Source organism: Haliotis asinina, chromosome 14 (assembly GCF_037392515.1).
Source record: "Haliotis asinina isolate JCU_RB_2024 chromosome 14, JCU_Hal_asi_v2, whole genome shotgun sequence".
Classification (NCBI taxonomy): Eukaryota; Metazoa; Mollusca; class Gastropoda; order Lepetellida; family Haliotidae; genus Haliotis; species Haliotis asinina.
Window position 1 is genome coordinate 45,797,596 of NC_090293.1, and position 27,003 is coordinate 45,824,598.

Below are 27,003 nucleotides of genomic sequence, written 5' to 3' on the forward strand. Positions count from 1 at the left end.
AAGAGGAGTGTGTAGATATTCAGCTACTTACATACCCACAACACAGAGCGAATTATGGTGGAAATCCACAGCTATTGTAGACGATTACACTTGATCAAGAATTCCTCTTTCTTCTATTTCACTTTCCCACATTGAGGTGTACATTCTTTTTGTATTATTACCAATTAGTATGAAGGGACATGTAGGTTAAGAATAAAACGCTATGTGCGTCAGTATAAGGGTCATTTTAAAGTAAAGAATATTTGAAAAGATGTCACATGATTAAATGTTACAGTTGACGGAAACGTGTCAGTATGGACACAGTGGGTTAACAGTTCGTGTTCAACAAGCTGCGGACCAGGAGTGAGTACGAGAACCAGATTCAGGACATGCACCAACCCATCACCAGCATTTGGCGGAAGAAACTGTACGCAACAGCTGGCTGCTTTTGAAGTCGTCAGCTGTACAGAAGGAAACTGTCCGGGTTTGTACACACTGCTATTTTATACTGACTACTTGGTTTAGGTCGCGGACTCACGTCAAATATCCCTTCGAAAATTTTTTGCGAGAGAATGAAAAGCTGATGGGTCTATGTCACAGATATAAGCAGAGCCAATCTTGTGTGCCATAGGAAATAGGTCTGTTCAGCCCTTACTACTATCTATGGTAATAACATTAGAGGAACCGTGCAGAGCATTTTAAGCGGCCAACCATGAGATGGAAGCACAACAGAAATCACGACATGTATGATACTGACACTATTATCCAAGACCTAAAGAAGTAGTACAGACGTGAATGTTGAACTAAAGGTCTGACATTGGATCTGTCAAAGTATTCGTAGACATTGAGAACGAACTTCAAGCGTCACTGCAAAATCGCAAGTGTGTCTTGAATGTGTGTCCGAAGGGATTAAGAAACGTGTCAACACAAAACAGTGATAACACTGATATAAAATGATGTATGAAACTCTACCATGACACAATATGTTCACTTCTACCGACATGACCTCTCATGAAATCATTCATTAAAACTGAATGCTGATGAGTGAGTGAGTGAGTGAGTTAAGTTTTACGCTACACTCAGCAATATTCCAGCTATAGGGCGGAGGTCTGTAAATAATGGAGTCTGGACCAGACAATCCAGTGATTAACAACATGAGCATCGATCTGCGCAACTGGGAACCGATGACATGTGTCAACCAAGTCAGCGAGCCTGACCACCCAGTCCCGTTAGTCGCCTCTTACGACAAGCATAGTCGCCTTTTATGGCACGTATGGGTTGCTGAAGACCTATTCTACCCCAGAACCTTCACGGGTCGAGTGCTGATTAGAATTGGAGAGGTATGAAAACTAAGTGTAAGGGTCAGAGCATGGGAGAGGAACGGCCATAATGTAGAAATGTGACCTATCATATCAGTGAATTATCCTGTTGAATTGACCTTTTCTACTGTTCGTTGTGCAGTTGATGGAGGCGTAACAGGGTGGTCACAGTGGTCCGGCCCCGCATGTGATTGTGCAGGTGGAAGTACGAGGGTTCTTAACAGGTCCAGGACGTGTACCAATCCTACACCTGCAAATGGTGGAAGATTCTGCAATGAAACTTTGAATGAGTCAGTGACAAGAAACTGCAACCGCAGTAACTGCCCGGGTAAATAAGCATTTCTTTCACTGAAGTAGATTTATCATACCACCGTCTCCATTTGGGAAAGACGTGCCCACTATTCTAGGCTAGGCCATGTTCGTTCAGCACTTTTGTTTCTGTCATCAGTTGATGGAGGCGTAAGTGAATGGAGTGAATGGGTCGATGGGGACTGTTCACAGACGTGTGGAGAAAATGTTTTCCGACCTCGAACAAGAAACAGAACATGCACCAACCCGGAACTCAGAAATGGTGGACTCGACTGTCAAGACATACTAACTGAAAGAATAAATATTAGCTGTACCCTTCCTAATTGTCCAAGTAAGTTTGTTTGTGTTTTCATGTTGTCAATATCCTGTCATGCATTCCAAGTTGTGAGAGTGTAAGTATGGCGGGTAGAAATAGGTTAAATCCTTCTCCCCTCAAGCTAAACATCTGGTTTCCATTTCACTGTGTGTTTGGTCTGTGTGTGGTGATTCAAGCTAAACGTTTCGAAATATTTGTAAGAGGAGTGTGTAGATATTCAGCTACTTACATACCCACAACACAGAGCGAATTATGGTGGAAATCCACAGCTATTGTAGACGATTACACTTGATCAAGAATTCCTCTTTCTTCTATTTCACTTTCCCACATTGAGGTATACATTCTTTTTGTATTATTACCAATTAGTATGAAGGGACATGTAGGTTAAGAATAAAACGCTATGTGCGTCAGTATAAGGGTCATTTTAAAGTAAAGAATATTTGAAAAGATGTCACATGATTAAATGTTACAGTTGACGGAAACGTGTCAGTATGGACACAGTGGGTTAACAGTTCGTGTTCAACAAGCTGCGGACCAGGAGTGAGTACGAGAACCAGATTCAGGACATGCACCAACCCATCACCAGCATTTGGCGGAAGAAACTGTACGCAACAGCTGGCTGCTTTTGAAGTCGTCAGCTGTACGGAAGGAAACTGTCCGGGTTTGTACACACTGCTATTTTATACTGACTACTTGGTTTAGGTCGCGGACTCACGTCAAATATCCCTTCGAAGTGTTTTGCGAGAGAATGAAAAGCTGATGGGTCTATGTCACAGATATAAGCAGAGCCAATCTTGTGTGCCATAGGAAATAGGTCTGTTCAGCCCTTACTACTATCTATGGTAATAACATTAGAGGAACCGTGCAGAGCATTTTTAAGCGGCCAACCATGAGATGGAAGCACAACAGAAATCACGACATGTATGATACTGACACTATTATCCAAGACCTAAAGAAGTAGTACAGACGTGAATGTTGAACTAAAGGTCTGACATTGGATCTGTCAAAGTATTCATAGACATTGAGAACGAACTTCAAGCGTCACTGCAAAATCGCAAGTGTGTCTTGAATGTGTGTCCGAAGGGATTAAGAAACGTGTCAACACAAAACAGTGATGACACTGATATAAAATGATGCATGAAACTCTACCATGACACAATATGTTCACTTCTACCGACATGACCTCTCATGAAATCATTCATTAAAACTGAGTGCTGATGAGTGAGTGAGTGAGTTAAGTTTTACGCTACACTCAGCAATATTCCAGCTATAGGGCGGAGGTCTGTAAATAATGGAGTCTGGACCAGACAATCCAGTGATTAACAACATGAGCATCGATCTGCGCAACTGGGAACCGATGACATGTGTCAACCAAGTCAGCGAGCCTGACCACCCAGTCCCGTTAGTCGCCTCTTACGACAAGCATAGTCGCCTTTTATGGCACGTATGGGTTGCTGAAGACCTATTCTACCCCAGAACCTTCACGGGTCGAGTGCTGATTAGAATTGGAGAGGTATGAAAACTAAGTGTAAGGGTCAGAGAATGGGAGAGGAACGGCCATAATGTAGAAATGTGACCTATCATATCAGTGAATTATCCTGTTGAATTGACCTTTTCTACTGTTCGTTGTGCAGTTGATGGAGGCGTAACAGAGTGGTCACAGTGGTCCGGCCCCGCATGTGATTGTGCAGGTGGAAGTACGAGGGTTCTTAACAGGTCCAGGACGTGTACCAATCCTACACCTGCAAATGGTGGAAGATTCTGCAATGAAACTTTGAATGAGTCAGTGACAAGAAACTGCAACCGCAGTAACTGCCCGGGTAAATAAGCATTTCTTTCACTGAAGTAGATTTATCATACCACCGTCTCCATTTGGGAAAGACGTGCCCACTATTCTAGGCTAGGCCATGTTCGTTCAGCACTTTTGTTTCTGTCATCAGTTGATGGAGGCGTAAGTGAATGGAGTGAATGGGTCGATGGGGACTGTTCACAGACGTGTGGAGAAAATGTTTTCCGACCTCGAACAAGAAACAGAACATGCACCAACCCGGAACCCAGAAATGGTGGACTCGACTGTCAAGACATACTAACTGAAAGAATAAATATTAGCTGTACCCTTCCTAATTGTCCAAGTAAGTTTGTTTGTGTTTTCATGTTGTCAATATCCTGTCATTCATTCCAAGTTGTGAGAGTGTAAGTATAGTGGGTAGAAATAGGTTAAATCCTTCTCCCCTCAAGCTAAACATCTGGTTTCCATTTCACTGTGTGTTTGGTCTGTGTGTGGTAATTCAAGCTAAACGTTTCGAAATATTTGTAAGAGGAGTGTGTAGATATTCAGCTACTTACATACCCACAACACAGAGCGAATTATGGTGGAAATCCACAGCTATTGTAGACGATTACACTTGATCAAGAATTCCTCTTTCTTCTATTTCACTTTCCCACATTGAGGTATACATTCTTTTTGTATTATTACCAATTAGTATGAAGGGACATGTAGGTTAAGAATAAAACGCTATGTGCGTCAGTATAAGGGTCATTTTAAAGTAAAGAATATTTGAAAAGATGTCACATGATTAAATGTTACAGTTGACGGAAACGTGTCAGTATGGACACAGTGGGTTAACAGTTCGTGTTCAACAAGCTGCGGACCAGGAGTGAGTACGAGAACCAGATTCAGGACATGCACCAACCCATCACCAGCATTTGGCGGAAGAAACTGTACGCAACAGCTGGCTGCTTTTGAAGTCGTCAGCTGTACGGAAGGAAACTGTCCGGGTTTGTACACACTGCTATTTTATACTGACTACTTGGTTTAGGTCGCGGACTCACGTCAAATATCCCTTCGAAGTGTTTTGCGAGAGAATGAAAAGCTGATGGGTCTATGTCACAGATATAAGCAGAGCCAATCTTGTGTGCCATAGGAAATAGGTCTGTTCAGCCCTTACTACTATCTATGGTAATAACATTAGAGGAACCGTGCAGAGCATTTTTAAGCGGCCAACCATGAGATGGAAGCACAACAGAAATCACGACATGTATGATACTGACACTATTATCCAAGACCTAAAGAAGTAGTACAGACGTGAATGTTGAACTAAAGGTCTGACATTGGATCTGTCAAAGTATTCATAGACATTGAGAACGAACTTCAAGCGTCACTGCAAAATCGCAAGTGTGTCTTGAATGTGTGTCCGAAGGGATTAAGAAACGTGTCAACACAAAACAGTGATGACACTGATATAAAATGATGCATGAAACTCTACCATGACACAATATGTTCACTTCTACCGACATGACCTCTCATGAAATCATTCATTAAAACTGAGTGCTGATGAGTGAGTGAGTGAGTTAAGTTTTACGCTACACTCAGCAATATTCCAGCTATAGGGCGGAGGTCTGTAAATAATGGAGTCTGGACCAGACAATCCAGTGATTAACAACATGAGCATCGATCTGCGCAACTGGGAACCGATGACATGTGTCAACCAAGTCAGCGAGCCTGACCACCCAGTCCCGTTAGTCGCCTCTTACGACAAGCATAGTCGCCTTTTATGGCACGTATGGGTTGCTGAAGACCTATTCTACCCCAGAACCTTCACGGGTCGAGTGCTGATTAGAATTGGAGAGGTATGAAAACTAAGTGTAAGGGTCAGAGAATGGGAGAGGAACGGCCATAATGTAGAAATGTGACCTATCATATCAGTGAATTATCCTGTTGAATTGACCTTTTCTACTGTTCGTTGTGCAGTTGATGGAGGCGTAACAGAGTGGTCACAGTGGTCCGGCCCCGCATGTGATTGTGCAGGTGGAAGTACGAGGGTTCTTAACAGGTCCAGGACGTGTACCAATCCTACACCTGCAAATGGTGGAAGATTCTGCAATGAAACTTTGAATGAGTCAGTGACAAGAAACTGCAACCGCAGTAACTGCCCGGGTAAATAAGCATTTCTTTCACTGAAGTAGATTTATCATACCACCGTCTCCATTTGGGAAAGACGTGCCCACTATTCTAGGCTAGGCCATGTTCGTTCAGCACTTTTGTTTCTGTCATCAGTTGATGGAGGCGTAAGTGAATGGAGTGAATGGGTCGATGGGGACTGTTCACAGACGTGTGGAGAAAATGTTTTCCGACCTCGAACAAGAAACAGAACATGCACCAACCCGGAACCCAGAAATGGTGGACTCGACTGTCAAGACATACTAACTGAAAGAATAAATATTAGCTGTACCCTTCCTAATTGTCCAAGTAAGTTTGTTTGTGTTTTCATGTTGTCAATATCCTGTCATTCATTCCAAGTTGTGAGAGTGTAAGTATAGTGGGTAGAAATAGGTTAAATCCTTCTCCCCTCAAGCTAAACATCTGGTTTCCATTTCACTGTGTGTTTGGTCTGTGTGTGGTAATTCAAGCTAAACGTTTCGAAATATTTGTAAGAGGAGTGTGTAGATATTCAGCTACTTACATACCCACAACACAGAGCGAATTATGGTGGAAATCCACAGCTATTGTAGACGATTACACTTGATCAAGAATTCCTCTTTCTTCTATTTCACTTTCCCACATTGAGGTATACATTCTTTTTGTATTATTACCAATTAGTATGAAGGGACATGTAGGTTAAGAATAAAACGCTATGTGCGTCAGTATAAGGGTCATTTTAAAGTAAAGAATATTTGAAAAGATGTCACATGATTAAATGTTACAGTTGACGGAAACGTGTCAGTATGGACACAGTGGGTTAACAGTTCGTGTTCAACAAGCTGCGGACCAGGAGTGAGTACGAGAACCAGATTCAGGACATGCACCAACCCATCACCAGCATTTGGCGGAAGAAACTGTACGCAACAGCTGGCTGCTTTTGAAGTCGTCAGCTGTACGGAAGGAAACTGTCCGGGTTTGTACACACTGCTATTTTATACTGACTACTTGGTTTAGGTCGCGGACTCACGTCAAATATCCCTTCGAAGTGTTTTGCGAGAGAATGAAAAGCTGATGGGTCTATGTCACAGATATAAGCAGAGCCAATCTTGTGTGCCATAGGAAATAGGTCTGTTCAGCCCTTACTACTATCTATGGTAATAACATTAGAGGAACCGTGCAGAGCATTTTTAAGCGGCCAACCATGAGATGGAAGCACAACAGAAATCACGACATGTATGATACTGACACTATTATCCAAGACCTAAAGAAGCAGTACAGACGTGAATGTTGAACTAAAGGTCTGACATTGGATCTGTCAAAGTATTCGTAGACATTGAGAACGAACTTCAAGCGTCACTGCAAAATCGCAAGTGTGTCTTGAATGTGTGTCCGAAGGGATTAAGAAACGTGTCAACACAAAACAGTGATGACACTGATATAAAATGATGCATGAAACTCTACCATGACACAATATGTTCACTTCTACCGACATGACCTCTCATGAAATCATTCATTAAAACTGAATGCTGATGAGTGAGTGAGTGAGTTAAGTTTTACGCTACACTCAGCAATATTCCAGCTATAGGGCGGAGGTCTGTAAATAATGGAGTCTGGACCAGACAATCCAGTGATTAACAACATGAGCATCGATCTGCGCAACTGGGAACCGATGACATGTGTCAACCAAGTCAGCGAGCCTGACCACCCAGTCCCGTTAGTCGCCTCTTACGACAAGCATAGTCGCCTTTTATGGCACGTATGGGTTGCTGAAGACCTATTCTACCCCAGAACCTTCACGGGTCGAGTGCTGATTAGAATTGGAGAGGTATGAAAACTAAGTGTAAGGGTCAGAGAATGGCAGAGGAACGGCCATAATGTAGAAATGTGACCTATCATATCAGTGAATTATCCTGTTGAATTGACCTTTTCTACTGTTCGTTGTGCAGTTGATGGAGGCGTAACAGGGTGGTCACAGTGGTCCGGCCCCGCATGTGATTGTGCAGGTGGAAGTACGAGGGTTCTTAACAGGTCCAGGACGTGTACCAATCCTACACCTGCAAATGGTGGAAGATTCTGCAATGAAACTTTGAATGAGTCAGTGACAAGAAACTGCAACCGCAGTAACTGCCCGGGTAAATAAGCATTTCTTTCACTGAAGTAGATTTATCATACCACCGTCTCCATTTGGGAAAGACGTGCCCACTATTCTAGGCTAGGCCATGTTCGTTCAGCACTTTTGTTTCTGTCATCAGTTGATGGAGGCGTAAGTGAATGGAGTGAATGGGTCGATGGGGACTGTTCACAGACGTGTGGAGAAAATGTTTTCCGACCTCGAACAAGAAACAGAACATGCACCAACCCGGAACCCAGAAATGGTGGACTCGACTGTCAAGACATACTAACTGAAAGAATAAATATTAGCTGTACCCTTCCTAATTGTCCAAGTAAGTTTGTTTGTGTTTTCATGTTGTCAATATCCTGTCATTCATTCCAAGTTGTGAGAGTGTAAGTATAGTGGGTAGAAATAGGTTAAATCCTTCTCCCCTCAAGCTAAACATCTGGTTTCCATTTCACTGTGTGTTTGGTCTGTGTGTGGTAATTCAAGCTAAACGTTTCGAAATATTTGTAAGAGGAGTGTGTAGATATTCAGCTACTTACATACCCACAACACAGAGCGAATTATGGTGGAAATCCACAGCTATTGTAGACGATTACACTTGATCAAGAATTCCTCTTTCTTCTATTTCACTTTCCCACATTGAGGTATACATTCTTTTTGTATTATTACCAATTAGTATGAAGGGACATGTAGGTTAAGAATAAAACGCTATGTGCGTCAGTATAAGGGTCATTTTAAAGTAAAGAATATTTGAAAAGATGTCACATGATTAAATGTTACAGTTGACGGAAACGTGTCAGTATGGACACAGTGGGTTAACAGTTCGTGTTCAACAAGCTGCGGACCAGGAGTGAGTACGAGAACCAGATTCAGGACATGCACCAACCCATCACCAGCATTTGGCGGAAGAAACTGTACGCAACAGCTGGCTGCTTTTGAAGTCGTCAGCTGTACGGAAGGAAACTGTCCGGGTTTGTACACACTGCTATTTTATACTGACTACTTGGTTTAGGTCGCGGACTCACGTCAAATATCCCTTCGAAGTGTTTTGCGAGAGAATGAAAAGCTGATGGGTCTATGTCACAGATATAAGCAGAGCCAATCTTGTGTGCCATAGGAAATAGGTCTGTTCAGCCCTTACTACTATCTATGGTAATAACATTAGAGGAACCGTGCAGAGCATTTTTAAGCGGCCAACCATGAGATGGAAGCACAACAGAAATCACGACATGTATGATACTGACACTATTATCCAAGACCTAAAGAAGTAGTACAGACGTGAATGTTGAACTAAAGGTCTGACATTGGATCTGTCAAAGTATTCGTAGACATTGAGAACGAACTTCAAGCGTCACTGCAAAATCGCAAGTGTGTCTTGAATGTGTGTCCGAAGGGATTAAGAAACGTGTCAACACAAAACAGTGATGACACTGATATAAAATGATGCATGAAACTCTACCATGACACAATATGTTCACTTCTACCGACATGACCTCTCATGAAATCATTCATTAAAACTGAATGCTGATGAGTGAGTGAGTGAGTTAAGTTTTACGCTACACTCAGCAATATTCCAGCTATAGGGCGGAGGTCTGTAAATAATGGAGTCTGGACCAGACAATCCAGTGATTAACAACATGAGCATCGATCTGCGCAACTGGGAACCGATGACATGTGTCAACCAAGTCAGTGAGCCTGACCACCCAGTCCCGTTAGTCGCCTCTTACGACAAGCATAGTCGCCTTTTATGGCACGTATGGGTTGCTGAAGACCTATTCTACCCCAGAACCTTCACGGGTCGAGTGCTGATTAGAATTGGAGAGGTATGAAAACTAAGTGTAAGGGTCAGAGAATGGGAGAGGAACGGCCATAATGTAGAAATGTGACCTATCATATCAGTGAATTATCCTGTTGAATTGACCTTTTCTACTGTTCGTTGTGCAGTTGATGGAGGCGTAACAGAGTGGTCACAGTGGTCCGGCCCCGCATGTGATTGTGCAGGTGGAAGTACGAGGGTTCTTAACAGGTCCAGGACGTGTACCAATCCTACACCTGCAAATGGTGGAAGATTCTGCAATGAAACTTTGAATGAGTCAGTGACAAGAAACTGCAACCGCAGTAACTGCCCGGGTAAATAAGCATTTCTTTCACTGAAGTAGATTTATCATACCACCGTCTCCATTTGGGAAAGACGTGCCCACTATTCTAGGCTAGGCCATGTTCGTTCAGCACTTTTGTTTCTGTCATCAGTTGATGGAGGCGTAAGTGAATGGAGTGAATGGGTCGATGGGGACTGTTCACAGACGTGTGGAGAAAATGTTTTCCGACCTCGAACAAGAAACAGAACATGCACCAACCCGGAACCCAGAAATGGTGGACTCGACTGTCAAGACATACTAACTGAAAGAATAAATATTAGCTGTACCCTTCCTAATTGTCCAAGTAAGTTTGTTTGTGTTTTCATGTTGTCAATATCCTGTCATTCATTCCAAGTTGTGAGAGTGTAAGTATAGTGGGTAGAAATAGGTTAAATCCTTCTCCCCTCAAGCTAAACATCTGGTTTCCATTTCACTGTGTGTTTGGTCTGTGTGTGGTAATTCAAGCTAAACGTTTCGAAATATTTGTAAGAGGAGTGTGTAGATATTCAGCTACTTACATACCCACAACACAGAGCGAATTATGGTGGAAATCCACAGCTATTGTAGACGATTACACTTGATCAAGAATTCCTCTTTCTTCTATTTCACTTTCCCACATTGAGGTATACATTCTTTTTGTATTATTACCAATTAGAATGAAGGGACATGTAGGTTAAGAATAAAACGCTATGTGCGTCAGTATAAGGGTCATTTTAAAGTAAAGAATATTTGAAAAGATGTCACATGATTAAATGTTACAGTTGACGGAAACGTGTCAGTATGGACACAGTGGGTTAACAGTTCGTGTTCAACAAGCTGCGGACCAGGAGTGAGTACGAGAACCAGATTCAGGACATGCACCAACCCATCACCAGCATTTGGCGGAAGAAACTGTACGCAACAGCTGGCTGCTTTTGAAGTCGTCAACTGTACAGAAGGAAACTGTCCGGGTTTGTACACACTGCTATTTTATACTGACTACTTGGTTTAGGTCGCGGACTCACGTCAAATATCCCTTCGAAGTTTTTTTGCGAGAGAATGAAAAGCTCATGGGTCTATGTCACAGATATAAGCAGAGCCAATCTTGTGTGCCATAGGAAATAGGTCTGTTCAGCCCTTACTACTATCTATGGTAATAACATTAGAGGAACCGTGCAGAGCATTTTTAAGCGGCCAACCATGAGATGGAAGCACAACAGAAATCACGACATGTATGATACTGACACTATTATCCAAGACCTAAAGAAGTAGTACAGACGTGAATGTTGAACTAAAGGTCTGACATTGGATCTGTCAAAGTATTCGTAGACATTGAGAACGAACTTCAAGCGTCACTGCAAAATCGCAAGTGTGTCTTGAATGTGTGTCCGAAGGGATTAAGAAACGTCTCAACACGAAACAGTGATGACACTGATATAAAATGATGCATGAAACTCTACCATGACACAATATGTTCACTTCTACCGACATGACCTCTCATGAAATCATTCATTAAAACTGAGTGCTGATGAGTGAGTGAGTGAGTTAAGTTTTACGCTACACTCAGCAATATTCCAGCTATAGGGCGGAGGTCTGTAAATAATGGAGTCTGGACCAGACAATCCAGTGATTAACAACATGAGCATCGATCTGCGCAACTGGGAACCGATGACATGTGTCAACCAAGTCAGCGAGCCTGACCACCCAGTCCCGTTAGTCGCCTCTTACAACAAGCATAGTCGCCTTTTATGGCACGTATGGGTTGCTGAAGGCCTATTCTACCCCAGAACCTTCACGGGTCGAGCGCTGATTAGAATTGGAGAGGTATGAAAACTAAGTGTAAGGGTCAGAGAATGGGAGAGGAACGGCCATAATGTAGAAATGTGACCTATCATATCAGTGAATTATCCTGTTGAATTGACCTTTTCTACTGTTTGTTGTGCAGTTGATGGAGGCGTAACAGAGTGGTCACAGTGGTCCGGCCCCGCATGTGATTGTGCAGGTGGAAGTACGAGGGTTCTTAACAGGTCCAGGACGTGTACCAATCCTACACCTGCAAATGGTGGAAGATTCTGCAATGAAACTTTGAATGAGTCAGTGACAAGAAACTGCATCCGCAGTAACTGCCCGGGTAAATAAGCATTTCTTTCACTGAAGTAGATTTATCATACCACCGTCTCCATTTGGGAAAGACGTGCCCACTATTCTAGGCTAGGCCATGTTCGTTCAGCACTTTTGTTTCTGTCATCAGTTGATGGAGGCGTAAGTGAATGGAGTGAATGGGTCGATGGGGACTGTTCACAGACGTGTGGAGAAAATGTTTTCCGACCTCGAACAAGAAACAGAACATGCACCAACCCGGAACTCAGAAATGGTGGACTCGACTGTCAAGACATACTAACTGAAAGAATAAATATTAGCTGTACCCTTCCTAATTGTCCAAGTAAGTTTGTTTGTGTTTTCATGTTGTCAATATCCTGTCATGCATTCCAAGTTGTGAGAGTGTAAGTATGGCGGGTAGAAATAGGTTAAATCCTTCTCCCCTCAAGCTAAACATCTGGTTTCCATTTCACTGTGTGTTGGGTCTGTGTGTGGTGATTCAAGCTAAACGTTTCGAAATATTTGTAAGAGGAGTGTGTAGATATTCAGCTACTTACATACCCACAACACAGAGCGAATTATGGTGGAAATCCACAGCTATTGTAGACGATTACACTTGATCAAGAATTCCTCTTTCTTCTATTTCACTTTCCTGCATTGAGGTATACATTCTTTTTGTATTATTACCAATTAGTATGAAGGGACATGTAGGTTAAGAGTAAAACGCTATGTGCGTCAGTATAAGGGTCATTTTAAAGTAAAGAATATTTGAAAAGATGTCACATGATTAAATGTTACAGTTGACGGAAACGTGTCAGTATGGACACAGTGGGTTAACAGTTCGTGTTCAACAAGCTGCGGACCAGGAGTGAGTACGAGAACCAGATTCAGGACATGCACCAACCCATCACCAGCATTTGGCGGAAGAAACTGTACGCAACAGCTGGCTGCTTTTGAAGTCGTCAGCTGTACAGAAGGAAACTGTCCGGGTTTGTACACACTGCTATTTTATACTGACTACTTGGTTTAGGTCGCGGACTCACGTCAAATATCCCTTCGAAGTTTTTTGCGAGAGAATGAAAAGCTGATGGGTCTATGTCACAGATATAAGCAGAGCCAATCTTGTGTGCCATAGGAAATAGGTCTGTTCAGCCCTTACTACTATCTATGGTAATAACATTAGAGGAACCGTGCAGAGCATTTTTAAGCGGCCAACCATGAGATGGAAGCACAACAGAAATCACGACATGTATGATACTGACACTATTATCCAAGACCTAAAGAAGTAGTACAGACGTGAATGTTGAACTAAAGGTCTGACATTGGATCTGTCAAAGTATTCGTAGACATTGAGAACGAACTTCAAGCGTCACTGCAAAATCGCAAGTGTGTCTTGAATGTGTGTCCGAAGGGATTAAGAAACGTGTCAACACAAAACAGTGATGACACTGATATAAAATGATGCATGAAACTCTACCATGACACAATATGTTCACTTCTACCGACATGACCTCTCATGAAATCATTCATTAAAACTGAGTGCTGATGAGTGAGTGAGTGAGTTAAGTTTTACGCTACACTCAGCAATATTCCAGCTATAGGGCGGAGGTCTGTAAATAATGGAGTCTGGACCAGACAATCCAGTGATTAACAACATGAGCATCGATCTGCGCAACTGGGAACCGATGACATGTGTCAACCAAGTCAGCGAGCCTGACCACCCAGTCCCGTTAGTCGCCTCTTACGACAAGCATAGTCGCCTTTTATGGCACGTATGGGTTGCTGAAGGCCTATTCTACCCCAGAACCTTCACGGGTCGAGCGCTGATTAGAATTGGAGAGGTATGAAAACTAAGTGTAAGGGTCAGAGCATGGGAGAGGAACGGCCATAATGTAGAAATGTGACCTATCATATCAGTGAATTATCCTGTTGAATTGACCTATTCTACTGTTCGTTGTGCAGTTGATGGAGGCGTAACAGAGTGGTCACAGTGGTCCGGCCCCGCATGTGATTGTGCAGGTGGAAGTACGAGGGTTCTTAACAGGTCCAGGACGTGTACCAATCCTACACCTGCAAATGGTGGAAGATTCTGCAATGAAACTTTGAATGAGTCAGTGACAAGAAACTGCATCCGCAGTAACTGCCCGGGTAAATAAGCATTTCTTTCACTGAAGTAGATTTATCATACCACCGTCTCCATTTGGGAAAGACGTGCCCACTATTCTAGGCTAGGCCATGTTCGTTCAGCACTTTTGTTTCTGTCATCAGTTGATGGAGGCGTAAGTGAATGGAGTGAATGGGTCGATGGGGACTGTTCACAGACGTGTGGAGAAAATGTTTTCCGACCTCGAACAAGAAACAGAACATGCAAAAACCCGGAACCCAGAAATGGTGGACTCGACTGTCAAGACATACTAACTGAAAGAATAAATATTAGCTGTACCCTTCCTAATTGTCCAAGTAAGTTTGTTTGTGTTTTCATGTTGTCAATATCCTGTCATGCATTCCAAGTTGTGAGAGTGTAAGTATGGCGGGTAGAAATAGGTTAAATCCTTCTCCCCTCAAGCTAAACATCTGGTTTCCATTTCACTGTGTGTTGGGTCTGTGTGTGGTGATTCAAGCTAAACGTTTCGAAATATTTGTAAGAGGAGTGTGTAGATATTCAGCTACTTACATACCCACAACACAGAGCGAATTATGGTGGAAATCCACAGCTATTGTAGACGATTACACTTGATCAAGAATTCCTCTTTCTTCTATTTCACTTTCCTGCATTGAGGTATACATTCTTTTTGTATTATTACCAATTAGTATGAAGGGACATGTAGGTTAAGAGTAAAACGCTATGTGCGTCAGTATAAGGGTCATTTTAAAGTAAAGAATATTTGAAAAGATGTCACATGATTAAATGTTACAGTTGACGGAAACGTGTCAGTATGGACACAGTGGGTTAACAGTTCGTGTTCAACAAGCTGCGGACCAGGAGTGAGTACGAGAACCAGATTCAGGACATGCACCAACCCATCACCAGCATTTGGCGGAAGAAACTGTACGCAACAGCTGGCTGCTTTTGAAGTCGTCAACTGTACAGAAGGAAACTGTCCGGGTTTGTACACACTGCTATTTTATACTGACTACTTGGTTTAGGTCGCGGACTCACGTCAAATATCCCTTCGAAGTTTTTTTGCGAGAGAATGAAAAGCTGATGGGTCTATGTCACAGATATAAGCAGAGCCAATCTTGTGTGCCATAGGAAATAGGTCTGTTCAGCCCTTACTACTATCTATGGTAATAACATTAGAGGAACCGTGCAGAGCATTTTTAAGCGGCCAACCATGAGATGGAAGCACAACAGAAATCACGACATGTATGATACTGACACTATTATCCAAGACCTAAAGAAGTAGTACAGACGTGAATGTTGAACTAAAGGTCTGACATTGGATCTGTCAAAGTATTCGTAGACATTGAGAACGAACTTCAAGCGTCACTGCAAAATCGCAAGTGTGTCTTGAATGTGTGTCCGAAGGGATTAAGAAACGTCTCAACACGAAACAGTGATGACACTGATATAAAATGATGCATGAAACTCTACCATGACACAATATGTTCACTTCTACCGACATGACCTCTCATGAAATCATTCATTAAAACTGAGTGCTGATGAGTGAGTGAGTGAGTTAAGTTTTACGCTACACTCAGCAATATTCCAGCTATAGGGCGGAGGTCTGTAAATAATGGAGTCTGGACCAGACAATCCAGTGATTAACAACATGAGCATCGATCTGCGCAACTGGGAACCGATGACATGTGTCAACCAAGTCAGCGAGCCTGACCACCCAGTCCCGTTAGTCGCCTCTTACAACAAGCATAGTCGCCTTTTATGGCACGTATGGGTTGCTGAAGGCCTATTCTACCCCAGAACCTTCACGGGTCGAGCGCTGATTAGAATTGGAGAGGTATGAAAACTAAGTGTAAGGGTCAGAGAATGGGAGAGGAACGGCCATAATGTAGAAATGTGACCTATCATATCAGTGAATTATCCTGTTGAATTGACCTTTTCTACTGTTTGTTGTGCAGTTGATGGAGGCGTAACAGAGTGGTCACAGTGGTCCGGCCCCGCATGTGATTGTGCAGGTGGAAGTACGAGGGTGCTTAACAGGTCCAGGACGTGTACCAATCCTACACCTGCAAATGGTGGAAGATTCTGCAATGAAACTTTGAATGAGTCAGTGACAAGAAACTGCATCCGCAGTAACTGCCCGGGTAAATAAGCATTTCTTTCACTGAAGTAGATTTATCATACCACCGTCTCCATTTGGGAAAGACGTGCCCACTATTCTAGGCTAGGCCATGTTCGTTCAGCACTTTTGTTTCTGTCATCAGTTGATGGAGGCGTAAGTGAATGGAGTGAATGGGTCGATGGGGACTGTTCACAGACGTGTGGAGAAAATGTTTTCCGACCTCGAACAAGAAACAGAACATGCACCAACCCGGAACCCAGAAATGGTGGACTCGACTGTCAAGACATACTAACTGAAAGAATAAATATTAGCTGTACCCTTCCTAATTGTCCAAGTAAGTTTGTTTGTGTTTTCATGTTGTCAATATCCTGTCATGCATTCCAAGTTGTGAGAGTGTAAGTATGGCGGGTAGAAATAGGTTAAATCCTTCTCCCCTCAAGCTAAACATCTGGTTTCCATTTCACTGTGTGTTGGGTCTGTGTGTGGTGATTCAAGCTAAACGTTTCGAAATATTTGTAAGAGGAGTGTGTAGATATTCAGCTACTTACATACCCACAACACAGAGCGAATTATGGTGGAAATCCACAGCTATTGTAGACGATTACACTTGATCAAGAATTCCTCTTTCTTCTATTTCACTTTCCCCCATTGAGGTATACATTCTTTTTGTATTATTACCAATTAGTATGAAGGGACATGTAGGTTAAGAGTAAAACGCTATGTGCGTCAGTATAAGGGTCATTTTAAAGTAAAGAATATTTGAAAAGATGTCACATGATTAAATGTTACAGTTGACGGAAACGTGTCAGTATGGACACAGTGGGTTAACAGTTCGTGTTCAACAAGCTGCGGACCAGGAGTGAGTACGAGAACCAGATTCAGGACATGCACCAACCCATCACCAGCATTTGGCGGAAGAAACTGTACGCAACAGCTGGCTGCTTTTGAAGTCGTCAGCTGTACAGAAGGAAACTGTCCGGGTTTGTACACACTGCTATTTTATACTGACTACTTGGTTTAGGTCGCGGACTCACGTCAAATATCCCTTCGAAGTGTTTTGCGAGAGAATGAAAAGCTGATGGGTCTATGTCACAGATATAAGCAGAGCCAATCTTGTGTGCCATAGGAAATAGGTCTGTTCAGCCCTTACTACTATCTATGGTAATAACATTAGAGGAACCGTGCAGAGCATTTTTAAGCGGCCAACCATGAGATGGAAGCACAACAGAAATCACGACATGTATGATACTGACACTATTATCCAAGACCTAAAGAAGTAGTACAGACGTGAATGTTGAACTAAAGGTCTGACATTGGATCTGTCAAAGTATTCGTAGACATTGAGAACGAACTTCAAGCGTCACTGCAAAATCGCAAGTGTGTCTTGAATGTGTGTCCGAAGGGATTAAGAAACGTGTCAACACAAAACAGTGATGACACTGATATAAAATGATGCATGAAACTCTACCATGACACAATATGTTCACTTCTACCGACATGACCTCTCATGAAATCATTCATTAAAACTGAGTGCTGATGAGTGAGTGAGTGAGTTAAGTTTTACGCTACACTCAGCAATATTCCAGCTATAGGGCGGAGGTCTGTAAATAATGGAGTCTGGACCAGACAATCCAGTGATTAACAACATGAGCATCGATCTGCGCAACTGGGAACCGATGACATGTGTCAACCAAGTCAGCGAGCCTGACCACCCAGTCCCGTTAGTCGCCTCTTACGACAAGCATAGTCGCCTTTTATGGCACGTATGGGTTGCTGAAGGCCTATTCTACCCCAGAACCTTCACGGGTCGAGCGCTGATTAGAATTGGAGAGGTATGAAAACTAAGTGTAAGGGTCAGAGCATGGGAGAGGAACGGCCATAATGTAGAAATGTGACCTATCATATCAGTGAATTATCCTGTTGAATTGACCTATTCTACTGTTCGTTGTGCAGTTGATGGAGGCGTAACAGAGTGGTCACAGTGGTCCGGCCCCGCATGTGATTGTGCAGGTGGAAGTACGAGGGTGCTTAACAGGTCCAGGACGTGTACCAATCCTACACCTGCAAATGGTGGAAGATTCTGCAATGAAACTTTGAATGAGTCAGTGACAAGAAACTGCATCCGCAGTAACTGCCCGGGTAAATAAGCATTTCTTTCACTGAAGTAGATTTATCATACCACCGTCTCCATTTGGGAAAGACGTGCCCACTATTCTAGGCTAGGCCATGTTCGTTCAGCACTTTTGTTTCTGTCATCAGTTGATGGAGGCGTAAGTGAATGGAGTGAATGGGTCGATGGGGACTGTTCACAGACGTGTGGAGAAAATGTTTTCCGACCTCGAACAAGAAACAGAACATGCACCAACCCGGAACTCAGAAATGGTGGACTCGACTGTCAAGACATACTAACTGAAAGAATAAATATTAGCTGTACCCTTCCTAATTGTCCAAGTAAGTTTGTTTGTGTTTTCATGTTGTCAATATCCTGTCATGCATTCCAAGTTGTGAGAGTGTAAGTATGGCGGGTAGAAATAGGTTAAATCCTTCTCCCCTCAAGCTAAACATCTGGTTTCCATTTCACTGTGTGTTGGGTCTGTGTGTGGTGATTCAAGCTAAACGTTTCGAAATATTTGTAAGAAGAGTGTGTAGATATTCAGCTACTTACATACCCACAACACAGAGCGAATTATGGTGGAAATCCACAGCTATTGTAGACGATTACACTTGATCAAGAATTCCTCTTTCTTCTATTTCACTTTCCTGCATTGAGGTATACATTCTTTTTGTATTATTACCAATTAGTATGAAGGGACATGTAGGTTAAGAGTAAAACGCTATGTGCGTCAGTATAAGGGTCATTTTAAAGTAAAGAATATTTGAAAAGATGTCACATGATTAAATGTTACAGTTGACGGAAACGTGTCAGTATGGACACAGTGGGTTAACAGTTCGTGTTCAACAAGCTGCGGACCAGGAGTGAGTACGAGAACCAGATTCAGGACATGCACCAACCCATCACCAGCATTTGGCGGAAGAAACTGTACGCAACAGCTGGCTGCTTTTGAAGTCGTCAGCTGTACAGAAGGAAACTGTCCGGGTTTGTACACACTGCTATTTTATACTGACTACTTGGTTTAGGTCGCGGACTCACGTCAAATATCCCTTCGAAGTTTTTTTGCGAGAGAATGAAAAGCTGATGGGTCTATGTCACAGATATAAGCAGAGCCAATCTTGTGTGCCATAGGAAATAGGTCTGTTCAGCCCTTACTACTATCTATGGTAATAACATTAGAGGAACCGTGCAGAGCATTTTTAAGCGGCCAACCATGAGATGGAAGCACAACAGAAATCACGACATGTATGATACTGACACTATTATCCAAGACCTAAAGAAGTAGTACAGACGTGAATGTTGAACTAAAGGTCTGACATTGGATCTGTCAAAGTATTCGTAGACATTGAGAACGAACTTCAAGCGTCACTGCAAAATCGCAAGTGTGTCTTGAATGTGTGTCCGAAGGGATTAAGAAACGTGTCAACACAAAACAGTGATGACACTGATATAAAATGATGCATGAAACTCTACCATGACACAATATGTTCACTTCTACCGACATGACCTCTCATGAAATCATTCATTAAAACTGAGTGCTGATGAGTGAGTGAGTGAGTTAAGTTTTACGCTACACTCAGCAATATTCCAGCTATAGGGCGGAGGTCTGTAAATAATGGAGTCTGGACCAGACAATCCAGTGATTAACAACATGAGCATCGATCTGCGCAACTGGGAACCGATGACATGTGTCAACCAAGTCAGCGAGCCTGACCACCCAGTCCCGTTAGTCGCCTCTTACGACAAGCATAGTCGCCTTTTATGGCACGTATGGGTTGCTGAAGGCCTATTCTACCCCAGAACCTTCACGGGTCGAGCGCTGATTAGAATTGGAGAGGTATGAAAACTAAGTGTAAGGGTCAGAGCATGGGAGAGGAACGGCCATAATGTAGAAATGTGACCTATCATATCAGTGAATTATCCTGTTGAATTGACCTATTCTACTGTTCGTTGTGCAGTTGATGGAGGCGTAACAGAGTGGTCACAGTGGTCCGGCCCCGCATGTGATTGTGCAGGTGGAAGTACGAGGGTTCTTAACAGGTCCAGGACGTGTACCAATCCTACACCTGCAAATGGTGGAAGATTCTGCAATGAAACTTTGAATGAGTCAGTGACAAGAAACTGCATCCGCAGTAACTGCCCGGGTAAATAAGCATTTCTTTCACTGAAGTAGATTTATCATACCACCGTCTCCATTTGGGAAAGACGTGCCCACTATTCTAGGCTAGGCCATGTTCGTTCAGCACTTTTGTTTCTGTCATCAGTTGATGGAGGCGTAAGTGAATGGAGTGAATGGGTCGATGGGGACTGTTCACAGACGTGTGGAGAAAATGTTTTCCGACCTCGAACAAGAAACAGAACATGCACCAACCCGGAACTCAGAAATGGTGGACTCGACTGTCAAGACATACTAACTGAAAGAATAAATATTAGCTGTACCCTTCCTAATTGTCCAAGTAAGTTTGTTTGTGTTTTCATGTTGTCAATATCCTGTCATGCATTCCAAGTTGTGAGAGTGTAAGTATGGCGGGTAGAAATAGGTTAAATCCTTCTCCCCTCAAGCTAAACATCTGGTTTCCATTTCACTGTGTGTTGGGTCTGTGTGTGGTGATTCAAGCTAAACGTTTCGAAATATTTGTAAGAGGAGTGTGTAGATATTCAGCTACTTACATACCCACAACACAGAGCGAATTATGGTGGAAATCCACAGCTATTGTAGACGATTACACTTGATCAAGAATTCCTCTTTCTTCTATTTCACTTTCCTGCATTGAGGTATACATTCTTTTTGTATTATTACCAATTAGTATGAAGGGACATGTAGGTTAAGAGTAAAACGCTATGTGCGTCAGTATAAGGGTCATTTTAAAGTAAAGAATATTTGAAAAGATGTCACATGATTAAATGTTACAGTTGACGGAAACGTGTCAGTATGGACACAGTGGGTTAACAGTTCGTGTTCAACAAGCTGCGGACCAGGAGTGAGTACGAGAACCAGATTCAGGACATGCACCAACCCATCACCAGCATTTGGCGGAAGAAACTGTACGCAACAGCTGGCTGCTTTTGAAGTCGTCAGCTGTACAGAAGGAAACTGTCCGGGTTTGTACACACTGCTATTTTATACTGACTACTTGGTTTAGGTCGCGGACTCACGTCAAATATCCCTTCGAAGTTTTTTGCGAGAGAATGAAAAGCTGATGGGTCTATGTCACAGATATAAGCAGAGCCAATCTTGTGTGCCATAGGAAATAGGTCTGTTCAGCCCTTACTACTATCTATGGTAATAACATTAGAGGAACCGTGCAGAGCATTTTTAAGCGGCCAACCATGAGATGGAAGCACAACAGAAATCACGACATGTATGATACTGACACTATTATCCAAGACCTAAAGAAGTAGTACAGACGTGAATGTTGAACTAAAGGTCTGACATTGGATCTGTCAAAGTATTCGTAGACATTGAGAACGAACTTCAAGCGTCACTGCAAAATCGCAAGTGTGTCTTGAATGTGTGTCCGAAGGGATTAAGAAACGTGTCAACACAAAACAGTGATGACACTGATATAAAATGATGCATGAAACTCTACCATGACACAATATGTTCACTTCTACCGACATGACCTCTCATGAAATCATTCATTAAAACTGAGTGCTGATGAGTGAGTGAGTTAAGTTTTACGCTACACTCAGCAATATTCCAGCTATAGGGCGGAGGTCTGTAAATAATGGAGTCTGGACCAGACAATCCAGTGATTAACAACATGAGCATCGATCTGCGCAACTGGGAACCGATGACATGTGTCAACCAAGTCAGCGAGCCTGACCACCCAGTCCCGTTAGTCGCCTCTTACGACAAGCATAGTCGCCTTTTATGGCACGTATGGGTTGCTGAAGACCTATTCTACCCCAGAACCTTCACGGGTCGAGTGCTGATTAGAATTGGAGAGGTATGAAAACTAAGTGTAAGGGTCAGAGAATGGGAGAGGAACGGCCATAATGTAGAAATGTGACCTATCATATCAGTGAATTATCCTGTTGAATTGACCTTTTCTACTGTTCGTTGTGCAGTTGATGGAGGCGTAACAGAGTGGTCACAGTGGTCCGGCCCCGCATGTGATTGTGCAGGTGGAAGTACGAGGGTTCTTAACAGGTCCAGGACGTGTACCAATCCTACACCTGCAAATGGTGGAAGATTCTGCAATGAAACTTTGAATGAGTCAGTGACAAGAAACTGCAACCGCAGTAACTGCCCGGGTAAATAAGCATTTCTTTCACTGAAGTAGATTTATCATACCACCGTCTCCATTTGGGAAAGACGTGCCCACTATTCTAGGCTAGGCCATGTTCGTTCAGCACTTTTGTTTCTGTCATCAGTTGATGGAGGCGTAAGTGAATGGAGTGAATGGGTCGATGGGGACTGTTCACAGACGTGTGGAGAAAATGTTTTCCGACCTCGAACAAGAAACAGAACATGCACCAACCCGGAACCCAGAAATGGTGGACTCGACTGTCAAGACATACTAACTGAAAGAATAAATATTAGCTGTACCCTTCCTAATTGTCCAAGTAAGTTTGTTTGTGTTTTCATGTTGTCAATATCCTGTCATGCATTCCAAGTTGTGAGAGTGTAAGTATGGCGGGTAGAAATAGGTTAAATCCTTCTCCCCTCAAGCTAAACATCTGGTTTCCATTTCACTGTGTGTTGGGTCTGTGTGTGGTGATTCAAGCTAAACGTTTCGAAATATTTGTAAGAGGAGTGTGTAGATATTCAGCTACTTACATACCCACAACACAGAGCGAATTATGGTGGAAATCCACAGCTATTGTAGACGATTACACTTGATCAAGAATTCCTCTTTCTTCTATTTCACTTTCCCCCATTGAGGTATACATTCTTTTTGTATTATTACCAATTAGTATGAAGGGACATGTAGGTTAAGAATAAAACGCTATGTGCGTCAGTATAAGGGTCATTTTAAAGTAAAGAATATTTGAAAAGATGTCACATGATTAAATGTTACAGTTGACGGAAACGTGTCAGTATGGACACAGTGGGTTAACAGTTCGTGTTCAACAAGCTGCGGACCAGGAGTGAGTACGAGAACCAGATTCAGGACATGCACCAACCCATCACCAGCATTTGGCGGAAGAAACTGTACGCAACAGCTGGCTGCTTTTGAAGTCGTCAACTGTACGGAAGAAAACTGTCCGGGTTTGTACACACTGCTATTTTATACTGACTACTTGGTTTAGGTCGCGGACTCACGTCAAATATCCCTTCGAAGTTTTTTGCGAGAGAATGAAAAGCTGATGGGTCTATGTCACAGATATAAGCAGAGCCAATCTTGTGTGCCATAGGAAATAGGTCTGTTCAGCCCTTACTACTATCTATGGTAATAACATTAGAGGAACCGTGCAGAGCATTTTTAAGCGGCCAACCATGAGATGGAAGCACAACAGAAATCACGACATGTATGATACTGACACTATTATCCAAGACCTAAAGAAGTAGTACAGACGTGAATGTTGAACTAAAGGTCTGACATTGGATCTGTCAAAGTATTCGTAGACATTGAGAACGAACTTCAAGCGTCACTGCAAAATCGCAAGTGTGTCTTGAATGTGTGTCCGAAGGGATTAAGAAACGTGTCAACACAAAACAGTGATGACACTGATATAAAATGATGCATGAAACTCTACCATGACACAATATGTTCACTTCTACCGACATGACCTCTCATGAAATCATTCATTAAAACTGAGTGCTGATGAGTGAGTGAGTTAAGTTTTACGCTACACTCAGCAATATTCCAGCTATAGGGCGGAGGTCTGTAAATAATGGAGTCTGGACCAGACAATCCAGTGATTAACAACATGAGCATCGATCTGCGCAACTGGGAACCGATGACATGTGTCAACCAAGTCAGCGAGCCTGACCACCCAGTCCCGTTAGTCGCCTCTTACGACAAGCATAGTCGCCTTTTATGGCACGTATGGGTTGCTGAAGACCTATTCTACCCCAGAACCTTCACGGGTCGAGTGCTGATTAGAATTGGAGAGGTATGAAAACTAAGTGTAAGGGTCAGAGAATGGGAGAGGAACGGCCATAATGTAGAAATGTGACCTATCATATCAGTGAATTATCCTGTTGAATTGACCTTTTCTACTGTTCGTTGTGCAGTTGATGGAGGCGTAACAGAGTGGTCACAGTGGTCCGGCCCCGCATGTGATTGTGCAGGTGGAAGTACGAGGGTTCTTAACAGGTCCAGGACGTGTACCAATCCTACACCTGCAAATGGTGGAAGATTCTGCAATGAAACTTTGAATGAGTCAGTGACAAGAAACTGCAACCGCAGTAACTGCCCGGGTAAATAAGCATTTCTTTCACTGAAGTAGATTTATCATACCACCGTCTCCATTTGGGAAAGACGTGCCCACTATTCTAGGCTAGGCCATGTTCGTTCAGCACTTTTGTTTCTGTCATCAGTTGATGGAGGCGTAAGTGAATGGAGTGAATGGGTCGATGGGGACTGTTCACAGACGTGTGGAGAAAATGTTTTCCGACCTCGAACAAGAAACAGAACATGCACCAACCCGGAACCCAGAAATGGTGGACTCGACTGTCAAGACATACTAACTGAAAGAATAAATATTAGCTGTACCCTTCCTAATTGTCCAAGTAAGTTTGTTTGTGTTTTCATGTTGTCAATATCCTGTCATGCATTCCAAGTTGTGAGAGTGTAAGTATGGCGGGTAGAAATAGGTTAAATCCTTCTCCCCTCAAGCTAAACATCTGGTTTCCATTTCACTGTGTGTTGGGTCTGTGTGTGGTGATTCAAGCTAAACGTTTCGAAATATTTGTAAGAGGAGTGTGTAGATATTCAGCTACTTACATACCCACAACACAGAGCGAATTATGGTGGAAATCCACAGCTATTGTAGACGATTACACTTGATCAAGAATTCCTCTTTCTTCTATTTCACTTTCCCCCATTGAGGTATACATTCTTTTTGTATTATTACCAATTAGTATGAAGGGACATGTAGGTTAAGAATAAAACGCTATGTGCGTCAGTATAAGGGTCATTTTAAAGTAAAGAATATTTGAAAAGATGTCACATGATTAAATGTTACAGTTGACGGAAACGTGTCAGTATGGACACAGTGGGTTAACAGTTCGTGTTCAACAAGCTGCGGACCAGGAGTGAGTACGAGAACCAGATTCAGGACATGCACCAACCCATCACCAGCATTTGGCGGAAGAAACTGTACGCAACAGCTGGCTGCTTTTGAAGTCGTCAACTGTACGGAAGAAAACTGTCCGGGTTTGTACACACTGCTATTTTATACTGACTACTTGGTTTAGGTCGCGGACTCACGTCAAATATCCCTTCGAAGTTTTTTGCGAGAGAATGAAAAGCTGATGGGTCTATGTCACAGATATAAGCAGAGCCAATCTTGTGTGCCATAGGAAATAGGTCTGTTCAGCCCTTACTACTATCTATGGTAATAACATTAGAGGAACCGTGCAGAGCATTTTTAAGCGGCCAACCATGAGATGGAAGCACAAGAGGAATCACGACATGTATGATACTGACACTATTATCCAAGACCTAAAGAAGTAGTACAGACGTGAATGTTGAACTAAAGGTCTGACATTGGATCTGTCAAAGTATTCGTAGACATTGAGAACGAACTTCAAGCGTCACTGCAAAATCGCAAGTGTGTCTTGAATGTGTGTCCGAAGGGATTAAGAAACGTGTCAACACAAAACAGTGATGACACTGATATAAAATGATGCATGAAACTCTACCATGACACAATATGTTCACTTCTACCGACATGACCTCTCATGAAATCATTCATTAAAACTGAATGCTGATGAGTGAGTGAGTGAGTGAGTGAGTTACGTTTTACGCTACACTCAGCAATTTTCCAGCTATAGGGCGGAGGTCTGTAAATAATGGAGTCTGGACCAGACAATCCAGTGATTAACAACATGAGCATCGATCTGCGCAACTGGGAACCGATGACATGTGTCAACCAAGTCAGCGAGCCTGACCACCCAGTCCCGTTAGTCGCCTCTTACGACAAGCATAGTCGCCTTTTATGGCACGTATGGGTTGCTGAAGACCTATTCTACCCCAGAACCTTCACGGGTCGAGTGCTGATTAGAATTGGAGAGGTATGAAAACTAAGTGTAAGGGTCAGAGCATGGGAGAGGAACGGCCATAATGTAGAAATGTGACCTATCATATCAGTGAATTATCCTGTTGAATTGACCTTTTCTACTGTTTGTTGTGCAGTTGATGGAGGCGTAACAGAGTGGTCACAGTGGTCCGGCCCCGCATGTGATTGTGCAGGTGGAAGTACGAGGGTGCTTAACAGGTCCAGGACGTGTACCAATCCTACACCTGCAAATGGTGGAAGATTCTGCAATGAAACTTTGAATGAGTCAGTGA

General features: G+C 42.8%; 1 protein-coding gene across 1 annotated transcript; it reads left to right on the plus strand.

Moving 5' to 3' along the window:
* Positions 1-2,005: 2,005 nt before the first annotated feature.
* Positions 2,006-16,455, plus strand: LOC137260821 (coadhesin-like). Its single transcript, XM_067798383.1, has 11 exons — positions 2,006-2,012; positions 3,558-3,743; positions 5,675-5,860; positions 6,630-6,797; positions 7,792-7,977; positions 8,747-8,914; positions 9,909-10,094; positions 12,027-12,212; positions 12,982-13,170; positions 14,144-14,329; positions 16,262-16,455. Exons 1-11 carry the CDS (start codon positions 2,006-2,008, stop codon positions 16,453-16,455), a joined length of 1,842 nt encoding a protein of 613 aa, XP_067654484.1.
* Positions 16,456-27,003: the final 10,548 nt, after the last annotated feature.

What these genes read in the sequence shown, in the direction of transcription:
- LOC137260821 (XM_067798383.1), top strand. An exon ending in CAACCGCAGTAACTGCCCGG is followed by an intron (nt 7,978 to 8,746) that starts GTAAATAAGCAT and finishes TAAATGTTACAG; the next exon opens with TTGACGGAAACGTGTCAGTA. An exon ending in CAACCGCAGTAACTGCCCGG is followed by an intron (nt 10,095 to 12,026) that starts GTAAATAAGCAT and finishes TTTGTTGTGCAG; the next exon opens with TTGATGGAGGCGTAACAGAG.